Source organism: Paramisgurnus dabryanus, chromosome 8, assembly GCF_030506205.2.
Source record: "Paramisgurnus dabryanus chromosome 8, PD_genome_1.1, whole genome shotgun sequence".
Lineage (NCBI taxonomy): Eukaryota > Metazoa > Chordata > Actinopteri > Cypriniformes > Cobitidae > Paramisgurnus > Paramisgurnus dabryanus.
The window spans coordinates 16,570,576-16,591,535 of record NC_133344.1 but is presented as its reverse complement, the minus strand read 5'-3'; the positions used below and the strand labels follow the sequence as shown (position 1 = coordinate 16,591,535).

General features: G+C 37.0%; 2 protein-coding genes across 4 annotated transcripts in view; one reads left to right on the top strand and one right to left on the bottom strand.

Moving 5' to 3' along the window:
• Positions 1–278: 278 nt before the first annotated feature.
• mffa (mitochondrial fission factor a) lies at positions 279–9,132 on the bottom strand. 3 transcript variants are annotated; one of them, XM_065280704.2, is made up of 8 exons: positions 8,976–9,132; positions 7,316–7,532; positions 7,000–7,175; positions 6,671–6,762; positions 3,936–4,100; positions 1,361–1,414; positions 1,158–1,242; positions 279–1,077 (listed from the first exon to the last, which is right to left on the bottom strand). In XM_065280704.2, the coding sequence occupies exons 2-8, from the start codon at positions 7,530–7,532 to the stop codon at positions 946–948; spliced, it is 921 nt and encodes a 306-aa protein (XP_065136776.1). In that variant the 5' UTR covers positions 8,976–9,132; the 3' UTR covers positions 279–945. The 3 variants fall into 3 exon arrangements, with proteins under 3 accessions (XP_065136776.1, XP_065136777.1, XP_065136778.1); XM_065280705.2 differs by lacking the exon at positions 3,936–4,100; XM_065280706.2 differs by lacking the exons at positions 1,361–1,414; positions 3,936–4,100.
• Positions 9,133–9,918: 786 nt separating this feature from the next.
• egfem1 (EGF-like and EMI domain containing 1) overlaps positions 9,919–20,960 on the top strand; it is a 47,512-nt gene continuing 36,470 nt past the window's right edge. The window contains exons 1-5 of the mRNA XM_065280703.1: positions 9,919–10,161; positions 11,481–11,615; positions 12,246–12,355; positions 12,465–12,569; positions 20,688–20,810. Of these exons, the coding sequence (XP_065136775.1) occupies positions 10,079–10,161; positions 11,481–11,615; positions 12,246–12,355; positions 12,465–12,569; positions 20,688–20,810 (556 nt within the window). The 5' untranslated portion in view covers positions 9,919–10,078. The remainder of the gene's footprint in view (positions 10,162–11,480; positions 11,616–12,245; positions 12,356–12,464; positions 12,570–20,687; positions 20,811–20,960) is intronic.

Genomic DNA, 20,960 nt, shown 5'->3' with positions numbered 1-20,960 from the left:
CTGGTGAAAGCTATAAAGGTTATCAAAACCTAGTCAACCAACATGCTATTTTGACCAACTGGGAGACCAGATTTTTTTAATTTAATAAGACTCTATAATGTGGGGCAACATAACCTAAACATGCTGTGGCATATCATAGTGGTGGTATCATAATGTAATAAAGTGGCATTGCGATATATACAAAGGTACTTAATACTTAGTATAACGAGTTCTCAAGAAACAATTTAAGTTTGAACTAACCAAAACATAATCTTAAAAACAAGCAGGAGAGTGCAAACTTCACTATTGGTGTCATTTATTGAAATAAAAGTCTTTCATTGCTCCGTTGATTGAAAGTGCTACTGTCTGAATCAGTAGGACAGGACAGGATTTAGCAGGACAATATCATTAACATCATATAATACACGGTTCTTCATTGATGGTTTACATAAATAATGATCAGGACAAAACAAGCATGTATGCATGTTTTTGTTGCTTAGAGGTATCACATAGACTGTACGTAAAGTTCCTAAAATCAAAATAGTCTGCAAATATAATGATTTAACTTTATATGCGGTTTCTTTCTTTCTTTTTAATATATCAGTGCATCCCATTTCATTGGTCTGAGTAGATAACATGGTATTATACTAGTCTGAAAAAAATCAATGAAAACTTCCAAAGACATGTAAAGGAAAATATGTACATCTGGTTCATGCTCGGCTTTGCGCAAAAAGGAAGTCCTTAAAATTGTACAAAATCAGAAAAAAGAAGATATTTTTGATTGTACAAATAAAAATTTACAAATACATTTTCACAGTAAAATAAAAGCCATAACCTCCATCTTAACGCCTCTTGCTGAGAAGAAAAAACGTGTTTGCCATACATAAATAAGGCTAATGCTTGACACAAAGAACAGAAGGGGCGGAGTCTTGGTTCTGCTCCTCCCACACAGCAATCTGTGTTGCTTTAGCGACGAAACCAAACCCAGCTGTTGATAAGCCAGAAAGCTACAGTGACAGAATACATGACCATTTCACGCTTAGCTCTCTCTTTATTTTCCTCTTCCAAAAGTTGTAAGCGTCGGTTCAGCTTGACAATCTGTGATAACACAAAATAAAAGAAAAACTAAGTAAATCTAACAACATTGTATCCTAAATTTTGCATTGGATTACAAATACCTGTCTGCGCAGAGAAGTGGCGTCGACAAGGGCCACATCATCGATCCCTCCTTCCTGTGTTGAGTCTAGTGTGGCCAGAGCAAGCCTGTTGGAAACATCAATGTTTCGTTTAATACGATATTGAGTTTGCAATAAGACAACAGAAAGACATACCATGGAGATAAAAAAAGATGGGAAAAAGGTGAAAGGATGAGAGGAATTACCTGTTTTCATGCTGGGGGACAGAGAGGGTTGAACCCCCTCTAAGAGAAGGCTTGCTGAGAAGCAGAAAAGGAGAAAAGTGAGGGAGGAAAAGAGAAAAATGACAGACAATTTTAACAAGATCTGAAATGCAAACGCTGCTGCGGTCTTCAAAGTACAAGACAAAAACACTTTCAAAAGAAACAATGACAAACTTCCAAATATGGATTAAAATCATCACTAGCTCATTTCAGAGAGAAAATAGATCGGTGGAAGTCATTATGGTGCTACTAGATAAAGCTAAAGTAAGTCAGTGAATTTGTGAAGGTGTATTGCCATTCTTCAAGCTTCGAATGAAAAGCCAAGCAGGTCGCAGTGGGACAGGACATGAATTCAAATAGAACATTAACTGAAAGTCTCGGGTCAAATACAAGTTCCTATCAACAATATGTTACATCAAGATACAGCGAAGAAAATAAGTAGTTGACACATCAACATTTTTATCAGTAAGGGGATTTCTAAGTGGGTTATTGACACAAAATTTCAACCAGATATAGCCATCAAGCCAGATATTGAATTCATACAAAGAAATCATAACATTTAAGTATACAAGTTGAGTCATAATAAGTAAAGTGAAATGACACAGGGAATAAGTATTAAACACACTTTATTTAATACTCTGTAGAAAAGCCTTTGTTGGTGATTACAGCTTCTAGACGCCTCTTGTGTGGAGAGACCAGTCGTCTGCATTGCTCAGGAGTGATTCTGGCCCATTCTTCCACACAAATGGTCTTTAAATCCTGAAGGTTCCTTGGGCCTCTTTTATGAACTTTGATCTTCAGTTCTCTCACTGAAGCAATTTGATTTTCTTTCTTTGAAACAACTTCATTGTTTCCTTGGCCTTGTGTTTTTGATCATTGTCTTGCTGAAATGTCCACCCTTTTTACATTTTCAGCTTTCTTGTAGATGGCAGCAGATTTTTCAATATGAAGTCTGCCAGTACCCCTTGCTGAAAAGCAGCCCCAAACCATTTTGCTTCCACCTTCAAATTTCAATTTTGCTTTCATCTGACCATACTATAGTCTCCCAATAATCCAAAGGCTTCTCCAAATGCTCTTTCGCAAACTTTAACTGAGCCTCAACATGCTCTTGCATGGTGAGGGTGCATGGATGCCATGGCGGTTCAGTGCATTGCTTTTAGTTTTCTTTGAAACAACAGTTCCTGCTAATGCAATGTCTTCCTGAAGTTCTGCCGGAGTGGTTCTTGGCTCTTGGAGAACTCTCCTGATTATTCTTTGGACTCCTCGGACAGGGATCTTATGTGCAGCACCTGATCATGGCCGGTTTAGGGTTTATGGTGAAGTAATGCTCTTTACATTTCCGGATAATGGCCCCCACAGTGCTCACAGGAACATTCAGTATTCTGGAAATGCGCCTATAACCATTCCAATCAAAATGCTTTCTAACAATAAAATTACAATGATCTTGAAAGAGTTCTTGCTTTTACCAATCACGAAGACTTCATGTGTGCCTCCTGGGTAATGAGAAGCCTTTATAGGCCATCAATTAGGACTAAAACAGCTGATATCAATTAGTACTGATAGGGGGAAGGGTTTCTCTCTCAATACTGACAGATTTCAGTTGATCATCTGGCTTTCTATGCCATTTTGCAACTTGTTCTCTTCATGTGTTCAATACTTATTCCCTGTGTTAATTCACTTTATTTATTATGACTCAACTTGTATACTTCAATGTTCTGATTTCTTTGTATGAATTCGCTATTTGGCTTGATGGCTACATCTGGTTGAAATTTTGTGTCAATAGCCCACCTAGAAATCCCCCTACTGATAAAATTGCTGATGTGTCAAATAATTATTTTCCCTGCTATAATTTCACAGAAAAGGCCCCCATTCACTCTCACTGCATGTGCCTTACTTTAACCAGAATAGTATTTTTTCATAAACTAGGGAATTAGTCAAATAATTTTGTGATGTCATTGCGCAGATAGGGCTTATCTTTGAGCTGAACATTTCTTCGAAAACAAAACGGCAATACCGCAAACAGTAACAATCACTGCAAGTTATGCAAAAAATAACTGCAATGTATTTTAATACAAGAAATTTTTCAAACTAAATAATCTAAGAACTCATGTGCATAATATCCATGCTAAAAATAAATGCTTGACCAAAAAAAAATGAAGCTTATGAAAGCAGCGTGTCTAGATCCATCTGCAAACAATACAGAAATAAAACTATTGAACTATCTATTAAACTATTCTTTTCAAACCAAGTGCTTATGGTTGCTTTATCTAAGTTAGCCAGAAATACGTATTTTTAGGCAAAAACTGAGGAGCTCAGATGTAAAAGCCGCTAAAAACGCCACCTCCATCACAAATGAGATAACCATATTAACCAAATGCTCTCGGCACGTACATACATTAAATACTTTTGCTTCAAATCCGCTCAATCCCAGCCTCTGGTCATCCAGAAATACCTAATTTGGTCATTCAAAATGCTCATTTATGAGAAAACATGCCAGATGCACTTAGAGGGTTTTGCATCTGAGCTTTTCAATTCTTGGTCTGTTGTCAAAGGTCACCTGCGTTGGTTTTCATCCAGGACCTCCAGGACCTGCTGGTAGGCCCGGCGTGTGGTTGATTGGACGAAGGAAATGACACCGCGGGCACTCAAAAGGTTAAACCCGTCTTCTGCGCCACCGTGAGGAGCCACAGTGCGCAATGCAGCAGAGGGGGAGGGAGTCATACTGACCACACCATAGAGAGCGATAGAGAGAGAGAGAGGGGGGGGGGGGGCATTGAGAAGGAACAAGTGAGACAAAAGTAAAGACATAAGGAATGGGATAGTTGAATTAAAAGGATAGTTCACCCATGTCAATCAAAATCTGTATTATCATTTTTTGGTTCAATAAACTGCATATGTAAATGTTAGGCAGAATGATTTGTTTCCATACAATGAAATTAAATGGTTACCATTTATGTTCATTAAAATGCATTAATGCTGAATTAATTATTTCATTGGTTAATAGACAATCATAAGGGTTTAGACCAACATGATAAGTAAATGATAACAAAAGTTTTATTTTTGGGTGAACTATTCCTTTAAGATTTTAGAAAGAGGGGATAAAAGAAAAAGAGAGACTGAAAGAAGTCTAAGAAAGAAAACGTGGCCGATTCAGTGGCCAGTGAGAAATGTTAAACATGATTTATACGGACAGACAAAAAGCTCACCACAGAAAACTAGACCACATCCCAAACCATTCAAGAAGACACAACAAACACTAATACGCAAAAACTCATTTGCAACAGAAACACACACAGCAGTCGCATTGTCTGACAATCTAGAAAAACCACAAGCCTTTAAAGCACAGGACGGCACCACTATCACTGAGCTCCAGTAAAACAGCTGATCTGACTAACAGTGACGTCTGCTGGCCCATAAAACCGATTAACACTAATTCAACCAGACCCAACTTCACCCATCTGATCCTAAAGACAGACCTACAATGCAAAAAATTACTTTCTTACTTAGTATTTTTGTCTTGTTTTCAGTAAAAATATATAAAAATTCTTAAATTAAGACGCTTTTTCTTGATGAGTAAAATGACCCAAGAAAATAAGTCTTTTTTTTAGACGAAAAATATACAATTTAAGTGATTTTGTGCATAAAATAAGCAAAAAATCTGCCAATGGGCTAAGCAAAAAAATCTTAACATTTTTTCTTAAACACTAATTCAGGAAAATATTGCTCACCCCATTGGCAGATTTTTTGCTTGTTTTATGCACAAAATCACTTAAATTTGTTATTTTTGGTCTAAAAAATAGACTTTAGTTTTGCTCATCACGGAAAACCATCTTAACTTAAGAATTTTTTGATATTTTTACTGAAAACAAGACAAAAATACTAAAAATTCAGTGCATATCTGAAAACTTCTTAAGAACAACTTTCTCCAACTCACTTTTGACTTTTATCCAGAGATAAAGGGTGAACTCGACGAGAGTTTTTTAACAAGTTCAGATTTGGCTACTGTTAAAACTGTTTTCACCTGTTTTTTTTTCTGTGGGTTAAAGATGAAAGGATTTCATTGATTAGTTATTGGTATTGGGCTGTAAATAGTCATTGGGATGCTTTTGGGCTAGTTTTGAATGTCCATTGGGATGGTTTTGATACGCGAATCTGGCAACCAGGGTTTGATTCTATGTACATGCAAACCAACATATTAATCAGATTGCAATGTTTAGGGTACATGTAAACTATATTGTCATAACCTTGAATCGGATTAAATTCAGTCGGAAAAACACGTAGCCTATTAATATTTCATTACCAGTAGTTTCAGTCCAGGTGAACTTGTTTTTGGCACCACCTACTGCATTTTTACAGTACGTTTTTATTGACATGGAGCTCGAATTTAAGACGATGTAATTTATTGAAAGGCATTTCCATTATATTTTGAAGTGCCTTGTTTTCACAAATGATGAACATATAAATGGTGCCGAGAGCATTTCGGTCAATATCAGCATCTAATTTTTAAAAGGAGGTGGCGTTTAGTGGCTTTTGCATCTGAGCTGTTAAATTATTACTGTTTAAATAAATGATGTTGTTCATTTTTTTTTATAAAAGCCTAAAAGTAAAGTAAGCTTCGAAAGCTGGGCTGATGGACATCACACAAGTCAAGTTAGTAGCAGAAGCCAAACTAGTTTAAATTCATGTGGGTTTACAGAAGGAAGAAAGAGGTGTTGATCATTGGCAGGGTTTATGTGCTTTTACTAAGAGACCAGCCAATCAAACACCTCTATGTCAAGGCAAGTCAACAACTGGTTGAAGGGGAATGACTGATTTGTTTTTTTAAGAATAAACCCTCCATGAGAACAGCTCTTCAGTGTAGGAGCCATTCATTATAATAATGTCCAATAGAGAATAATAGAATAGAAAACAATAAACAGCTCTGTCATGCAGCCATGATTCGACAGAGGAACTTCCTGCGTTCAACAACACCCAATAACCAGTTCTGCTTTTACTGTGATAAGATTGCTCTACTATATTTAAAAGATACGAGTAAGCCAGTCCTGTCATCGCAGTAACATGCACTGACCTGCTTGGCCTAAAAAAGCACAAAAGCCAGGCAGGCACGAAAAACAAATACATGCATTGTTCTAACTCACCCCCTTTGAGTAAGCAGCATGGAGGGAGAGAATGAGACACAAGAAAGAAAAAAAGACAAGAAAGTAAATAAAAAGGGCGGTTTTGGAGGAACAGGGTTGGGAGATTTCTCAGGATGTAAAGTATGCATGTGTGTATTTACATCCTGGCACTCACATGGAGTCGTTTCTGTTGAGCTGACCGTTGTGATGCATGCTGGTGTTCTCGCTGACCGAGCGTTCTCTACGCGTCCTGCTTTGTGTGCGCACCTGTATGAATAAACAAGACAGAGTAAAAGTGGATGTTTTACATTTTCCTACTTCCAAGTTGACACAGTGACTCCTTTAATTCAGAAACTTCTAAGAATTGCATTAGCAACACAAAGGTCATGGGATCGAACACACACATACTAATGAAATGTATAGCTTGTAATGCACTGTAAGTCGCTTTGGACAAAAATGCATCCAAATATTTCAAATTAAGCACAGTACCCAGCACCCACTTACATCTTCACTGTGATGGCTAATGGAGCTCGGCTGTTCCATTTCTAAGAAGTCAAGGGACCGTTCGTTGAGCGTGAGAACCCGAGGTGGCGTCTTCAGAGAAAACGCTGACTCCTGTGGGGTGGACTGAATGAGGTCCAGATCTCTGGGTATGGAGAACTGGGATTCATCATTGTCCCCTATATAATGACAAAAGTGACAGATCAGATATTCTTCCCATCTGACATTTGGTTCATTTAACAAACATATAATGGCTGATGAAGGTGGGTAGAAGGGACAGCAGGAGAATCTAGATTCAGTAATCTGAATTTGCACCTACCTGCCACTACGATTCTCTCAGGAACCTGCATCATTGTTGTATGGAGAGCATTCTGGTCCATAAATTCCTGCTGCTCCGAGTGCTCATATGGAGCCATGCGAAGCTGCTCTGGGATGCGCATGCTCTGACTGATGCCCTCTGTGTAATCCAGCTCATATTGGATCCGGTTTATCTCCGCCATCTCAGCCGTAGGAGAGGGGAACGCCGCTCCGCTCATCTACAGGGAAGGAGGGTGGGTAAAGTAAGTAAAACAACAGATCTAAGATCTTTGACACCCTTGTTTTAGACACTTAAAAGACCAACTAAAGTGCCTTAACATTTGATGCAATGAGGAAATTTCTGAAACAGGAAGTTAGGCCAAGACATGTTATGTGGCCCCTCCCACTTTTTAAATAGCAAATAGCATTTATGCCGCGTCCGAAATCGCATACTGTGACAGTAGGTACTGATTTAGTTAAAGTACAGTAGGTACTTTATAGTCTGAATATGGATAGTATGAATGAATTCGGACGTACTATATACGCCATGTTGATTCCTCATGTGACATACGTCTTGTAACATACTAACAAGAAGTTAGTCGTTAACTGGAATGACTTTAAACAAGCGCAATTTAAACACAAGGGACAGTTGTTTAATATATGTATTTACATTTAAATAGAGCCGCATTACTGCCTTTGGACATTTTTGAATAATGTCTTCTTCATTGGATAACTCCTCACCTGAGGGATCATGGGACAGTAGTGTCCATCGAATAAAAACTTCAGGATCTTGCCGGAAGTAGTAAGTCATCCGGGTACTTTTCGACTACTGTTTTTCGAATACTATGAATTCAGACATACTACTCACCTACAGCTTTTCGCCTATATACACAGTAAGAGCCAAAATACTTAACATTTTAAAGAAAACTACAAAGTTACCTATAGGACCTATAGAATCCTAAAATATTTTCATAAAAATCGTTTACAGGAACTTTATTCTATTGTTAATTATAATAGCCCAAGAATGAACTAGATCCAAAGATTTTTGTTTTGTAAAGCAAAACCAGAATTGCATGTTGTCCTTTTTTCAATACCAACATACTAAGGCTATCTATATAACAGTGAAAATTGGTCAGGTACCTTAATATTACTATGTGTATGATCTAAAATAGTAATAAATAAATAATAATTCACCTACTATTATACCCAAGAGACTGAAGCTACACAACACATAACAGGGGAACCAGATGTCAAGGAGCACGAGAAAGCATTTGATTTAATCAGCAGCTCCAAAGTTTAGTCCTTTGTAGACACACAGGGTGAATAAATATTTTGCAGGTTGTTTTTAACAGTTTTTTTTTTTTTAAACAAAACAAAATATTTAAAAAACCGTCATGCTTTTAATTTAAATGATTTGTGCTGAATACAATGTAACACTGACAGCAGTTGCTACAAATTACTTTCGATTTACCGTTCAGAACAATCTATGCAAATCAGATCAAAATAACCCGATAAATAAAGATAATAACTTTGTTTTAGATTAGATCATGTCACAAGTAACGTTACAGGCTTCTAAAATATTTGAAAATAAAACCAATGGGAACATCGAGTACAGCAATGACAGCTGATGAAGGGCCACACTTTGATCAAAATACCATTTTCTAAACACAGTTACATCATACCTTCACCGAGATCGGACCCACGGACGGATTGTACACGTTAAAGTGGGATTATTTAGTAAAATCCGATTATTTTGTGAGTAATTAAAGGCAGATAATCATCCCGCAGTACAGCGTAAACCAGCTCACTCACACAGACCGCATAACAGTTGCGTGAAGCTGTACAGTGTGAATTGACAACAAGTGACAGAATCGCTTTTCAAATTAAAAGTCCCCATGCGCCGTATTTTTACTTTTCTTTTTTGGTGAAAGAAAGTTTATGTAGATTTCTGTAATTAGTAATTTGAAATACATTGTTTCCATATAGTTTTTCCCGTTGTCTTTAAGAGTGCAAATAGCGAATATGTTTTTTAAAATAAGATAATCTTTATAAATGTTGTTTATTTATCAGGTTTGTCAAACATACGCAAAGGTTTCCAATCCGGCCCGCAAGATGATATTTATATTATTTGTATTTAATGTATTAATATAGAATCAATATATATTGTATGTCTGCACACTTAAAACGGTTTTGTTCAAACAACACATAGTTAATGTGTTGTCCCTTTTATTTATTTTTACACAAAATCAACACAAAATGTGTTAAATAGTAGAACACAAAACAATGTGTAAAAAAATTAACACATACTTTTTAAGAATGTGCCTATTGACGTACATTAAATTTTATAATTAATTAATTATATTAATTATATATTAACACACATTACTTTTTTTGTTTTGTTTTATTATGGGAAACTTATTGGTATTGAACGAGCACAATTGCATTCATAAAACAAAATAATATTTGTAAAACAAATATTTGCCAAAACACGCTGGGGGTCGTGTTTCCATTTTTGTGGCCCCTAACGGTATGTGTGTGTGTGTTGTGTGTGCATGTGGGGAAGAGCGCTGATCGACTGTCCAAATCTGTGAGCTCAAAGCAGTGGATACCAACTCACGACTAGGATGCTTCATTCTTCAAGTGTACGAAGAGAAAACATTTAGCCACATACTCATAATGATGAAGTGATCGGATCCTATAAAGTAGATGGTGGGCCCCTAAAACCTGTGGGACATCATTACCGTCTCCGGCATCAGAAGAGCGTGGGCTGCGTGTCTGTGGATGCATGATGCGCTCCGTGGCACTTTTCCTCTGGTGTGTCATCGTGTCTATGTACAACGCATCATCAGTGGACCTACAACCGGACATGTGAGTTATTTTTATTCCCATATTAGCTTAACATATTTTTAAAAAGCCACAAAAGTTAGTTCCACAAAAATCGTAAATATATACAAAATATATTTATTTTAAACATACAGTTCCCCTAGTCTAGGTTTATATATACAACTAAAAAAGGAAATAGAGTAGCAATAAAACACTGATTATGGCCTTTAATAAACAGATAATTTATGTAGCCAGATTCATGATAAGAAATGTCTTAAAACATTTTTTTTATAAAAAATGTTACATTTATATTTACATTCTGATTTTTTTAAATAACTTATATGACATTTGTAAGCCATTAGTATGTTGGTAAACGTATCATCAGTGTTTTATGTCAGTTAAAGTGTCATTGATTTTGTCACGAATCATTGGCCTGTCCATATTAAAGGTTTATATGAACTTTCTTTATTATCCTAAGATTATCTCGTGTTGTTCTGTAAGTATGCTACAAATTGCATTTGATCCAATATATTATATTGTCTCATAGACGTTTGGGTATGCAAAAAAATGTAACTGGAATTGACGCAGATGTTTAAATGATTATCGGGTGTTTTAATTGCCCGCTATGTGTCGCCAAAGAGCATTCTCTTTCATAAAAGAATTGGAAAGAAATATGACAAGCGTGTCAAATAGCTTGACCGTAGTCATTGAGCACCCCCCTTCCCCCTTTACAGTGTCTCAGAACCGGCAGGTTTGATGTCTGTATATCTCTAATGAGCTCAGGATGTAATGTATTAAGCCCAGATGGTCATAAGAAACGACCTGAGAGAGAACATGAGTCCCAGGCAGAGTCCACACCACAGTCTATGGTCCACACTCAGTCAGGAGAACAAAATGAAGAATTTAAGAGCCAGATTGTCTTAGATGGATTTGCATATAACACATTTTTCTACTGTATAGTCTCCATGTACAGTATTTATTAATGTAAATGTCCTCAGTGATATTTCTTACTTCAGACAGCTCATAGGTAAACTTATCTTTAGAAAATAATAAGAAAAAATAGCTTGAGATAGATTTTAAAGGATAGGTGTGTTGGTATCTGTAGGTTTGGCTATAAATCTTAGAAAATGTCCTCAGAAATATAGTGCAACGTCAAAACCGGACATTTTAGGTGGTCCTTATTGGTAAAACACACTCTCTCTCTCTCTCTCTCTCTCTCTCTCTCTCTCTGTGTGTGTGTGTGTGTGTGTGTGTGTGTGTGTGTGTGTGTGTGTGTGTGTGTGTGTGTGTGTGTGTGTGTGTGCATATACTGGAATGACCTTACACATGTGTATAAATATGGTTAATAATCTATTGTCTCTCAGGCCCAATGTGTGTGAGGAGCAGGAGATGTCTATGATTGGTCTGAAGCAGCCATGTGTACAGGCATTCACACGTATGGTGAAAGTGTGGCGTCAAGGCTGTCCTTCTCAACGCTGGTGCATGGGTTACAAGAGCAGGTAACTATTACATTATTGCCATTTAGAACATAACACAGACATTATCCCTTAAACCTTTTCACTTTCGGCTAATATGCCCCAGACTGTGTCCTTCTGAGCAATTATTAAAATTAGTCATAGAAAGATCTTTTGAATTTGCCTCTGTTCTGCTCTACTATTTAGCAGATGGTTTCCATTCACCTAAGTGCACTAACTGGAAACACTCTGGAAATCCTAGGGTTCATTGACAAGCTAAGGAAAATAGACTTCAGAGTGTTTTAACCCACAAAATATTTAATTTATTAAACAAATACACTTACACTTACACCTGCCTATTCAGTCTAATAGTTTATAGTAATAGGCTTGCTATCTTTGAAGATATTCAAACCCACCATAGCAGAGATGGAGACTAATGCTTATTTACGTTCGTAATGATGATTGACAGAAATTATGTCTAGGCTCCTCCCTTACAACTACATAAAAAGCTACAATCTGCTGACATAATATTGCTCATAAATAATTATGACTGTAATTTTCAAATTGTACAAAAAAATGCTGATTTCGCTAATGTACCCCATTTCTATTGAACATGACATTTTTAATAGATTGCCCTTCACTTAATTGCATTGTTGTCTTCTCTGTCTTTCTCAGGACAGGTTATTATACAGTGTATAGGCAGGTCTATAGTATGCAGATGCAAACTGTCTACAAGTGCTGCCCAGGATGGGTGCAGAGAGGGGAAGAGAGAGGCTGTCTGCACAGTGAGTATCATAACCATACATGTATATTTATGTATGTGTTTCTGTTTGGTGTGTTGGCACACATTTTGAATGATATTACTTTGCTCTTTTACCCATAACCTTTTAACAGGATTGTGTTTATCTGGTACCTGCTTTAATGGGGGGAAATGCTCTGAGTTCGGTGAGCAGATGTGTCAATGTCCAGAAGGGTTCGAGGGAACACGTTGCCAGTATGGTAAGCAACAAACAAATGTGACCCACTTTGTGAAAAGTCATTTTCTTTGTGTTTTTTACATAAAAACATTTTACATACTGTAAATATAACCATGATATTTTTAATACGATTGAAATCAATGTAAAATCAAACTTTGATGTTCCGAATCTCATTATTAGATTATGAGACTTTAGAAGTGTAACTGTGTGTTTGTATGTGAATAGAGGTTTGATTTATTAACTAGGTTTGAAGCTTGTTGACCTGGGGTTTTTCTTCCCACACCTTTTAGCCTCTGTCTACCACCTGTGTGTGTGTGTGTATATGTGTGTGTTTTGTCAGGCAAACGTCGCTTTGGTTTGTTAGATTTCCGCTTGTTTTTCCCTGCTGCTTTGTTTTGAGTAGATGTTAGGTTTTGACAAGGTGTTTGTGAAGGTTACCCGCACTGTATAGAAGTTTATATACTGTTATAAAAAATGGTCATAAAATGGTCCCTATCTGTCACTGGGAGGCTACCAAATCAAAAAGTACACATTTGCACCAAAAGAGTTCATATTATACCTCAAAGATGCATATTTGTACCACATATATGTACCTAAATGGTTCATATTACACAATGTTTAATGGGTAATGCCCAAGGGACAGCTTAGGGAAATTTTTTTTATTCAATTGTTTTCTAACAGTGTAATGTAGTTTTGTGTGTAGTTATTTAATGTAATGTAGAATGATCGCTTAGCCTTTCTAAACTGTACATTTCTACAGTAGCCTGTAATGCAGAGAGCAGATTATGAGAGTAAGATGGGGAAATAACTGTGAAAAAAATTCCTTTCTGGAATGGTAAAACTATTAAGTTTAGAGACCCGCGTGTAAGCTTGAAAGACCGAGTGACTGCCAAAAGAGATTGTTTCTGCATTTTGTATAGCATTGCATTAGCAGTGCAACAGGTCATTGGTTCAATCCCAGGGATCAAACATATAGATAGAAATGTTTCGCTTGTAATGCACTGTAAATTGCTTTGGATTGAAGCGACACTCCACTTTTTTGAAAATATATAGTCATTTTCCAGCTCCCCTAGAGTTGAACATTTGATTCTTACCGTTTTGGAATCCATTCAGCTGATCTCCGGGTCTGGCGCTACCACTTTTAGCATAGCTTAGCATAATCAATTGAATCTTAGGCCATTAGCATCGCACTAAAACATAAATAACCAAAGAGTTTTGATATTTTTCCTATTTAAAACTTGACTCTTCTGTAGTTACATTGTGTACGAAGACCGACAGAAAATTAAAAGTTGTGATTTTCTAGGCAGATATGGTTAGAAACTATACTCTCATTCTGGCGTAATAATCAAGGACTTTGCTGCCGTAACATGGCTGCACGAGGTGCAATGATATTACGCAATGCCCCAAAAAAAGTCCCCTGCCATTGAAAGTTACTAAGGGGACTATTTTTGGCGTTTGTGTAATGTCATTTCACCTCCTTCAAGTTTTAAACAGGAAAAATGTTGAAACTCTTTGATTATTTTTTTGCGCAATGCTAATGGTCTAATCTGATTCAATGGATTATGCTAAGCTATGCTAAAAGTGCTAGCGCCAGATCCCGGAGAAAGGCAGAATGGATTCCGAAAAGGTAAAAATCAAATGTTTAACTTTAGAGGAGCTCTAGGAAAATAAGCATATTTTCAAAAAAGTGGAATGTCCCTTTAAAACATCTGCCAAATGTGTAGATGTAAAAATTGTGGAATGATAAAGAGAAAATTGGTTCCCGGGGTGAAATTGAAAATAAGAAGATTAAATAGCATAGGGATGAAAAGTGCACATCTTCTGCAGACACATGTAAACCCAATAATATTGTACACTGTCAGAAAAAATAGTCCCAGCTGTCACTTGTGCAGTACCCTTTAAAAAAGTCCTAATATGTACCATTCAAGTACAGATGTATACATTTGTTACCAATATGTACATTTGAGGTATTAATCTGAACTCTGTTGATGCAAATGTATACTTTATAAAGGGTACCACCTCAGCAAGGGAACCTTTTTAAACATTTTCCCTTACAGTGTACATGTATGTTCATGTTTAGCACGCCTTGCCAGAGAAAGCTTACTTTTCTTCCATAAGTTTTGATGATTTGTAATGTCTGACATTTTTGTGATGTCAGGAGGAGACAAAGTTATTGTCAACCCCCCCCCCCCCCCATATTTGGTCTAGACCACTAGTAACCCCAGAATACCTTCTAGGATACTTCAAAAACACAAAAAGTCTTTTACAAAGTTAAATAGGATGCTTTTTTGACCAACATTATGAGGTTGTAAGCAACATTGTCATCCTGATGTGTGCAGAGACAAGCTCTTCACTCTTCATTACAAACATCCAGATTTATAATATGTGCTGAGCAGACATATTGTGTGTGCACAGTGTCTGTGTGTGAGTATTTCCTTTCCTGTCTCTATTCTAGTGTTTGCTCTAAACTGCAGTTAAGAGTTACAACTCCATGGAGGGTCCTGACTCCAACATTCTTGTAAGGAATATCTCCAGATAGAGGCGTTCAATAATCTGACATTTTTTGCATTTTAGTACAAGCATACACATTATTGCGCTAAAAGCTCTTTCGGACTTCCACAACATTGTCAGTTATTCTTTGTATAAACGTTTTAGTTCCAGTATCTCATTAAAAAAAAACATGAATCTAGCACATTTATGTGCATTTGCACTCGACTGAAGTCCTCATCCAAACTACAGGCGGTTTTAAAGTATGCCATTTAGTTCATAAAGCCATACTGAAATGCTCTGTGTGTTGGTTTAGGGGCGAAAACTCATATTTAAACGAAGGCGTTTAACTTCTGCGGGAGGCTCTGCCAGGCACGGTCTTTGGAAACGGAAATTTGGTATATAGGGTTAAAGGTTTATTGCACAGCAAAATCCTCAAGAGTCCCCAAGAGTATTTACTGTGAGAGCTGCAGTTATACACTCTAAAAAACAAACGGTGCTATATAGCACCAAAACAGTTGCTTTGGATCGTAACGATAGAAGAACCATTTTTAGTGCCATATAGCACCAGTGAAGAACCAGTGAAGCACCAGTGAAGCACCAGTGAAGCACCTGTGTAGAACCATATAGTGCTATGTAGAACCATATGTGGTGCTATATGGCCCCTATATGGTTCTACACTGGTGCTTCACTGGTGCTTCACTGGTGCTTCACTGGTTCTTCACCGGTGCTATATGGCACTAAAATGGTTCTTCTATCGTTACGATCCAAAGCAATTGTTTTGGTGCTATATAGCACCGTTTGTTTTTTTAGAGTGTACCAGACACAGAGGACACAACCTACAGCAGGCTTGGATCGTCTTGTTATTCAGATTAACTTCAGGAAGGAGCGAGTCTGACATACGCTAGCACAAAAATAACACTTTAAATGTTAGTCCAGCGTAAACTCCAAAGGGATTTTAACATCTCCACTCAGCAGGTGATCTCAGCTGGGAGATTGAGAAACCGTATCCCGCTGTGGACAAACATGAACTGTCTGTGTGTTTATATGCCACAGTGATCTGTTGCTTTTAACACAATACAACCAGACAGTGCTATGAAATATGAGTTGTTGGTGAAAAATATATGGCTCAGTAGTTGCTTTTTCATAGCTCACGAGACCTCTTAGTAATCTTTCATTTGAAGTATCAAAGTTCTTGGGGTAAAGTTCTTGCACTGTCGAAAAAAAAATGCAGCATGAAGTTAAAGGTGGGGTGCATGATTTTTGAAAAACACTTTGGAAAAGGGAGTCAGGCTGAGTACCAAAACACACTTGTAGCCAATCAGCAGTAAGGGGCGTGTCTACTAACCGTCCTTGTTGCCTGGGTTGTGTATGTGTGGGGCGGGTCTATCAAAATAAGGTCCAGATTCTATTGAGGTAGAGGCGTGTTTGTTTAGGTAAATTTAAATATCAACATTGGCTTTCAGAGATCATGCACCCCGTCTTTAAAACAATTCGGTTTTGCAAGCCAATTCAATCTACTATTTTAAGTTTTGACCTGTGATAAAAATATATATATAAATATTTTTTCCTGTGTGGGTTCAAACCCATGACCTTTCACAATACTAATTCAATGCTCTCTACCTCTGAGCTATACAGGAGCATGTTAACTTGCTAATGTAGAGTCCTCTGAAAAGCCCAGTTTACAATTTAATGTATGTTCAAATGCTGTTAGTTTTAAATGATTATCAACATACAGTAACGTGTATGTTTTCATCCTAATGAATTCTCTTCATGGTGTCTGCAGTAGACACTTGTAACTTAATATTTCATTGAATATTAAAACAGACCTGTCGGTAGCTGAATACAAATCATCTGTTAATTGCGGAAATGGGTAAATAATCTACAAATGGCCACCAGATGTTTTGGAGTTCCTCTCTGGTTATGTGCGGCCTGATTTGGAAATGTGTGTTTACAGTATGTAGGATATCACACAGGATTTGCATGTGAAATGGTGTTTAACTGTGAACACGTGCCCATGTATGCTGAAAGATAGACATATTTATTTATTTATTTATAAATATGCGTATAAATACACCAACACTGTTCCGCTTCCTCAACACTGATGGGCAACAGATAATGTTACTGCCACAGGGCCATAAACCTGCATTCAGAACATCTGCAAACCATTGACTGTTAGTAACACATGATTATATTGAGATGCTGAATCCACGGCAAACACCTGGTACACCAGAGAAACTTTATAGAAAAATATCTGATAAAAATATGCGTCCAAAAACAAAAAAACAAAAACAAAACGGTGGACATTTGAGTACAATTTAGTTTAGTGCTTTTAGTGCCACAGAAATTAAGTATTTAAAATTTTAGAAACGATTTACGTTTATGCATTTGATATTCTTTCATCTGAAGCAACTTATAGTGCATTCAAAGTATACATTTTATCAGTATGTGTTTCTTGGGTATCGAACCCATGACCTTTGCATTGCTGCCTTACACAATGTTCCAACCATTTAAAAAAAATTTAACCTGTTGTAGACACCCTCACATTCATCATCATTCGTTGTTAAAAGAGATCCATCCCAAAGTGAATAATATAAATTCTAGAGGTTATAGATATTATTGATAATTCCATAGTAACATAAATAAGCTTAATGTTTTGAAACTTTTGTGGCTGCTCTGTCGAAATCATTAAGGAGGATCTTCCAGTGAAAGGACAGGAGATATTCCTGAGACACATCCGCTTTTCCTCGCAAAATTCATAATCCTGAGAGATAACCGATGAGTTTAACATGTGGATAGAAAGTATAACGAATGGGAAAGAGTATGAAAATACCTGGGTTTTCCTTTGAGACTCTTTAAAATCCAAGAGCTACAGTAAGAAATATAACTTTTTGACATACTTTACATACAAGATCTAACTTATTGACAATATTCCTCCTGTTCAAGGGAGAATAAATGTAAGGTTCTGTCCATTATTGGTCTGTAAAATACATCAAGCAAGATGTAATGTATCCAAACTGAAATCTTAAGGAAGACATCAGTCATTAGATTTTCTTTACATCGTATCAACCAGGATTCCTTCAGATTTTGTACATCTGTTTGTGCATTGTTAAACACATTCTCACTCCCAACTCATCATATATCATCACTTTTTAATGCACAAAGGCACCCCTTAAGGGTTGTTTTTTATGTGCAAGGTACTTCATTGCTTTAGGTTGTTTGCCATATGCGTCAAATGAAGTCATATATAATTTTTTGCAGAAAAGTAGAAATTATTATATAAATATTTATAGTTTTGAAAAGTAAGCAACCACAGCCTCATCTCTCAGGAATTTGTATATTTACTAGTTGGCTAATTCATAAAAAATGAATACAAAGGAAATCAGACAAAAACTTACAAGTATTATAAAAACAATAATGAAACCCCACCCTAACCCCAACATCACAGGGGTGATAGCAAATCGGACAAAAATATATGAATGTGGTTGTATGAAAATATGAATTAGCCAACTTATAAAATACGTACAAAAACTGTCATTCTCTTTTTCAACTGGACAAAAGTCATCTTAACCCCTGAAGACCCTGCGTCCACTAGAATGTTTTGTGTTTCAAATGAATAAAAATGATAATCAACCAATCAAAATAAGACACACTGATTAAACACGGGAAAAAATCTGAAGGGGTTAAATCTTTATGGCAGATTATACCCAAACAGTAGACGACCCCAGGCCGGATACGAACCGGACCCGCGCCAAAGTCAGCAGCTCTGGTGCGGATCCGGCCTGGAGTCGTTTGCTGTCTGGGGGGGCCTAGTTTTAATATAAGCACTAAATAGCACTAAATTTACACTAAATAGTAAATGTTAGCATTAAACAAAAAGTTACAGAATTTTTAACGATTTCTTTAAATATTATGCAACATTTTTGCCTTGTATTTGTTCTCTTTATTTATTTCTTTGATGTTTTTCTGTCTCTTCTCAGCCCTTCCCTGTCAGTAAGAGTCAGAAAAAGATTAATGACCGAACATTGGTTGCAACACAGATTTAGATCTAAAAAGACTGAAAAAGACAAAGCCAACCATTACCAGGTGTGATGTGGAGAGACCTAAACCAGCTAACCAGATGCTGGAGTAGATATGTTCGTACTGTATTTCAGTGCCTTTGTCAGTTCTTATCAAGTTCTTGTTCAGTTGAGTCAGATCTTTCACACACTTTTAGCCACCGCAAGCACTGTGAAGTGTAAACTATGCGTAATGTGAATGCTGAACCCATCTGTTTTTTTTCATAGGCCACAGCTTAGATGTTATGCTGAAAGACATCAGGCATCTTGATCGGTTTCTTGCGGTAATGCACAGATTTGCTGAAAGACCATGCTGTACATGCTCAGCGTTGAATGAAAATAAAATATGTCCTGTCCATAATACAAATCTACATCTGTTTGTGTATCTTTAGGGACCGGAAGGTTTTGCTTGGAAACATTTATGCATTTGACAGACGGTTTTATCCAAAGCGACTCATGCTGTATGTTTTGTTGTGTTAATCAAACGCACAACCTTTGCGCTGCTAACCAAATGCTCTCCCAGCTGAGCTACAGGAATACCGAACATATCCATGTCTGTCCATAACTCCATTATAATCAAATTATAGCATATTTTTTTCCTGAGTGACCCACAAAACATGTTTCAATAAAAAAAGTAATGAATTATTTTGTCTTCCTGTTTGGAACAGAGGCGAAAACCCTGTAAAATCTTGCCAAAGGCTCCCTAATGGGATAACCAAAGAGAGAGCATTAAACATTTAACTTCATCTGTAAATCTGTCTTCGCATTTCAACATGAATGATGCTGTCGGCAGCACTCTGTATTACTATGGTATGTTTGCTAAAGGTCAGTGCTGTGTCATACAGTCCCAGACAGCAGACGACCCCGGGCCGTATCTGCACCGGATCCGGGACAAAGTCAGCAAATCCGGTGCGACTCTGGTCCGGAGTCGTCTGTTGTCTGGTTCAGAGGCTTTTATAGACCGTTTCAGCAGTAACAACATAAACAAGCGGCTTCCGTGGTCATCACATAACTTCCGGTAAACTCCGCTAAGAATAAATAACAACAAAGTCCTTTTAAAGTCGTTTTTTATATAACAAGTAAAATAAACAACACATAGATTAGCTAAGAAACCAAACAATTTGTTATTTTTGACGAGGTATTTGTTTAAGAGTTCAGTCTAGTAACTGTCAGACCAATAAACAAACAAAACCAAAAGTAAAGTTCTGACCAGACGCGCAATCGCGTGACCACAGGTGCGTCCGATGAAACAGTCTATAGAGAAATAACACCAAAAGATCAAGACAATGAATTACATCATATTGCAAAATGTGTGAGAAATGTGTGCATTTGTGGATGTGACGCCATAGAGAGATGCTGTGATGCTGTGTTGCCTTGGAAACCAAGTGTGGGTGTGGCCTGGGTTTTTTGATTTGCCGACCCATCCTTGGTTTCAGAGGCTTTACAGAAAGATCATAATGTTGCACAATCAATTTCAGTCATGCAAACACACACACTTTTTTTAACTTTTACCTACTTTTACCTGTTTATAGATAAAAGATCTCTCTCTCTCTCGCTCTTTCTTTCTCTCTCTCTCTCTCTCTCTCTCTCTGCAGATATAAACGAGTGTGCGCACAGCAATGGAGGTTGTGAAGGCTCGTGCTGTAACACCATTGGCAGCTATTACTGCAGATGTCCTGATGGCAGTAAACTAGGGACTGATGGGAAATCCTGTCAAGGTAATTTTTCTGTCATACTAATTTTTTACCATATCATATAACCTGTTTGTAATCAAAGTGACCCAATCTTAACCAACATTTGATTAAGAAGCCTCTTAAAAATGCTTTAATGTATTGCTTTAAATTGTCATATTGAAAAGAAAGTGTCAT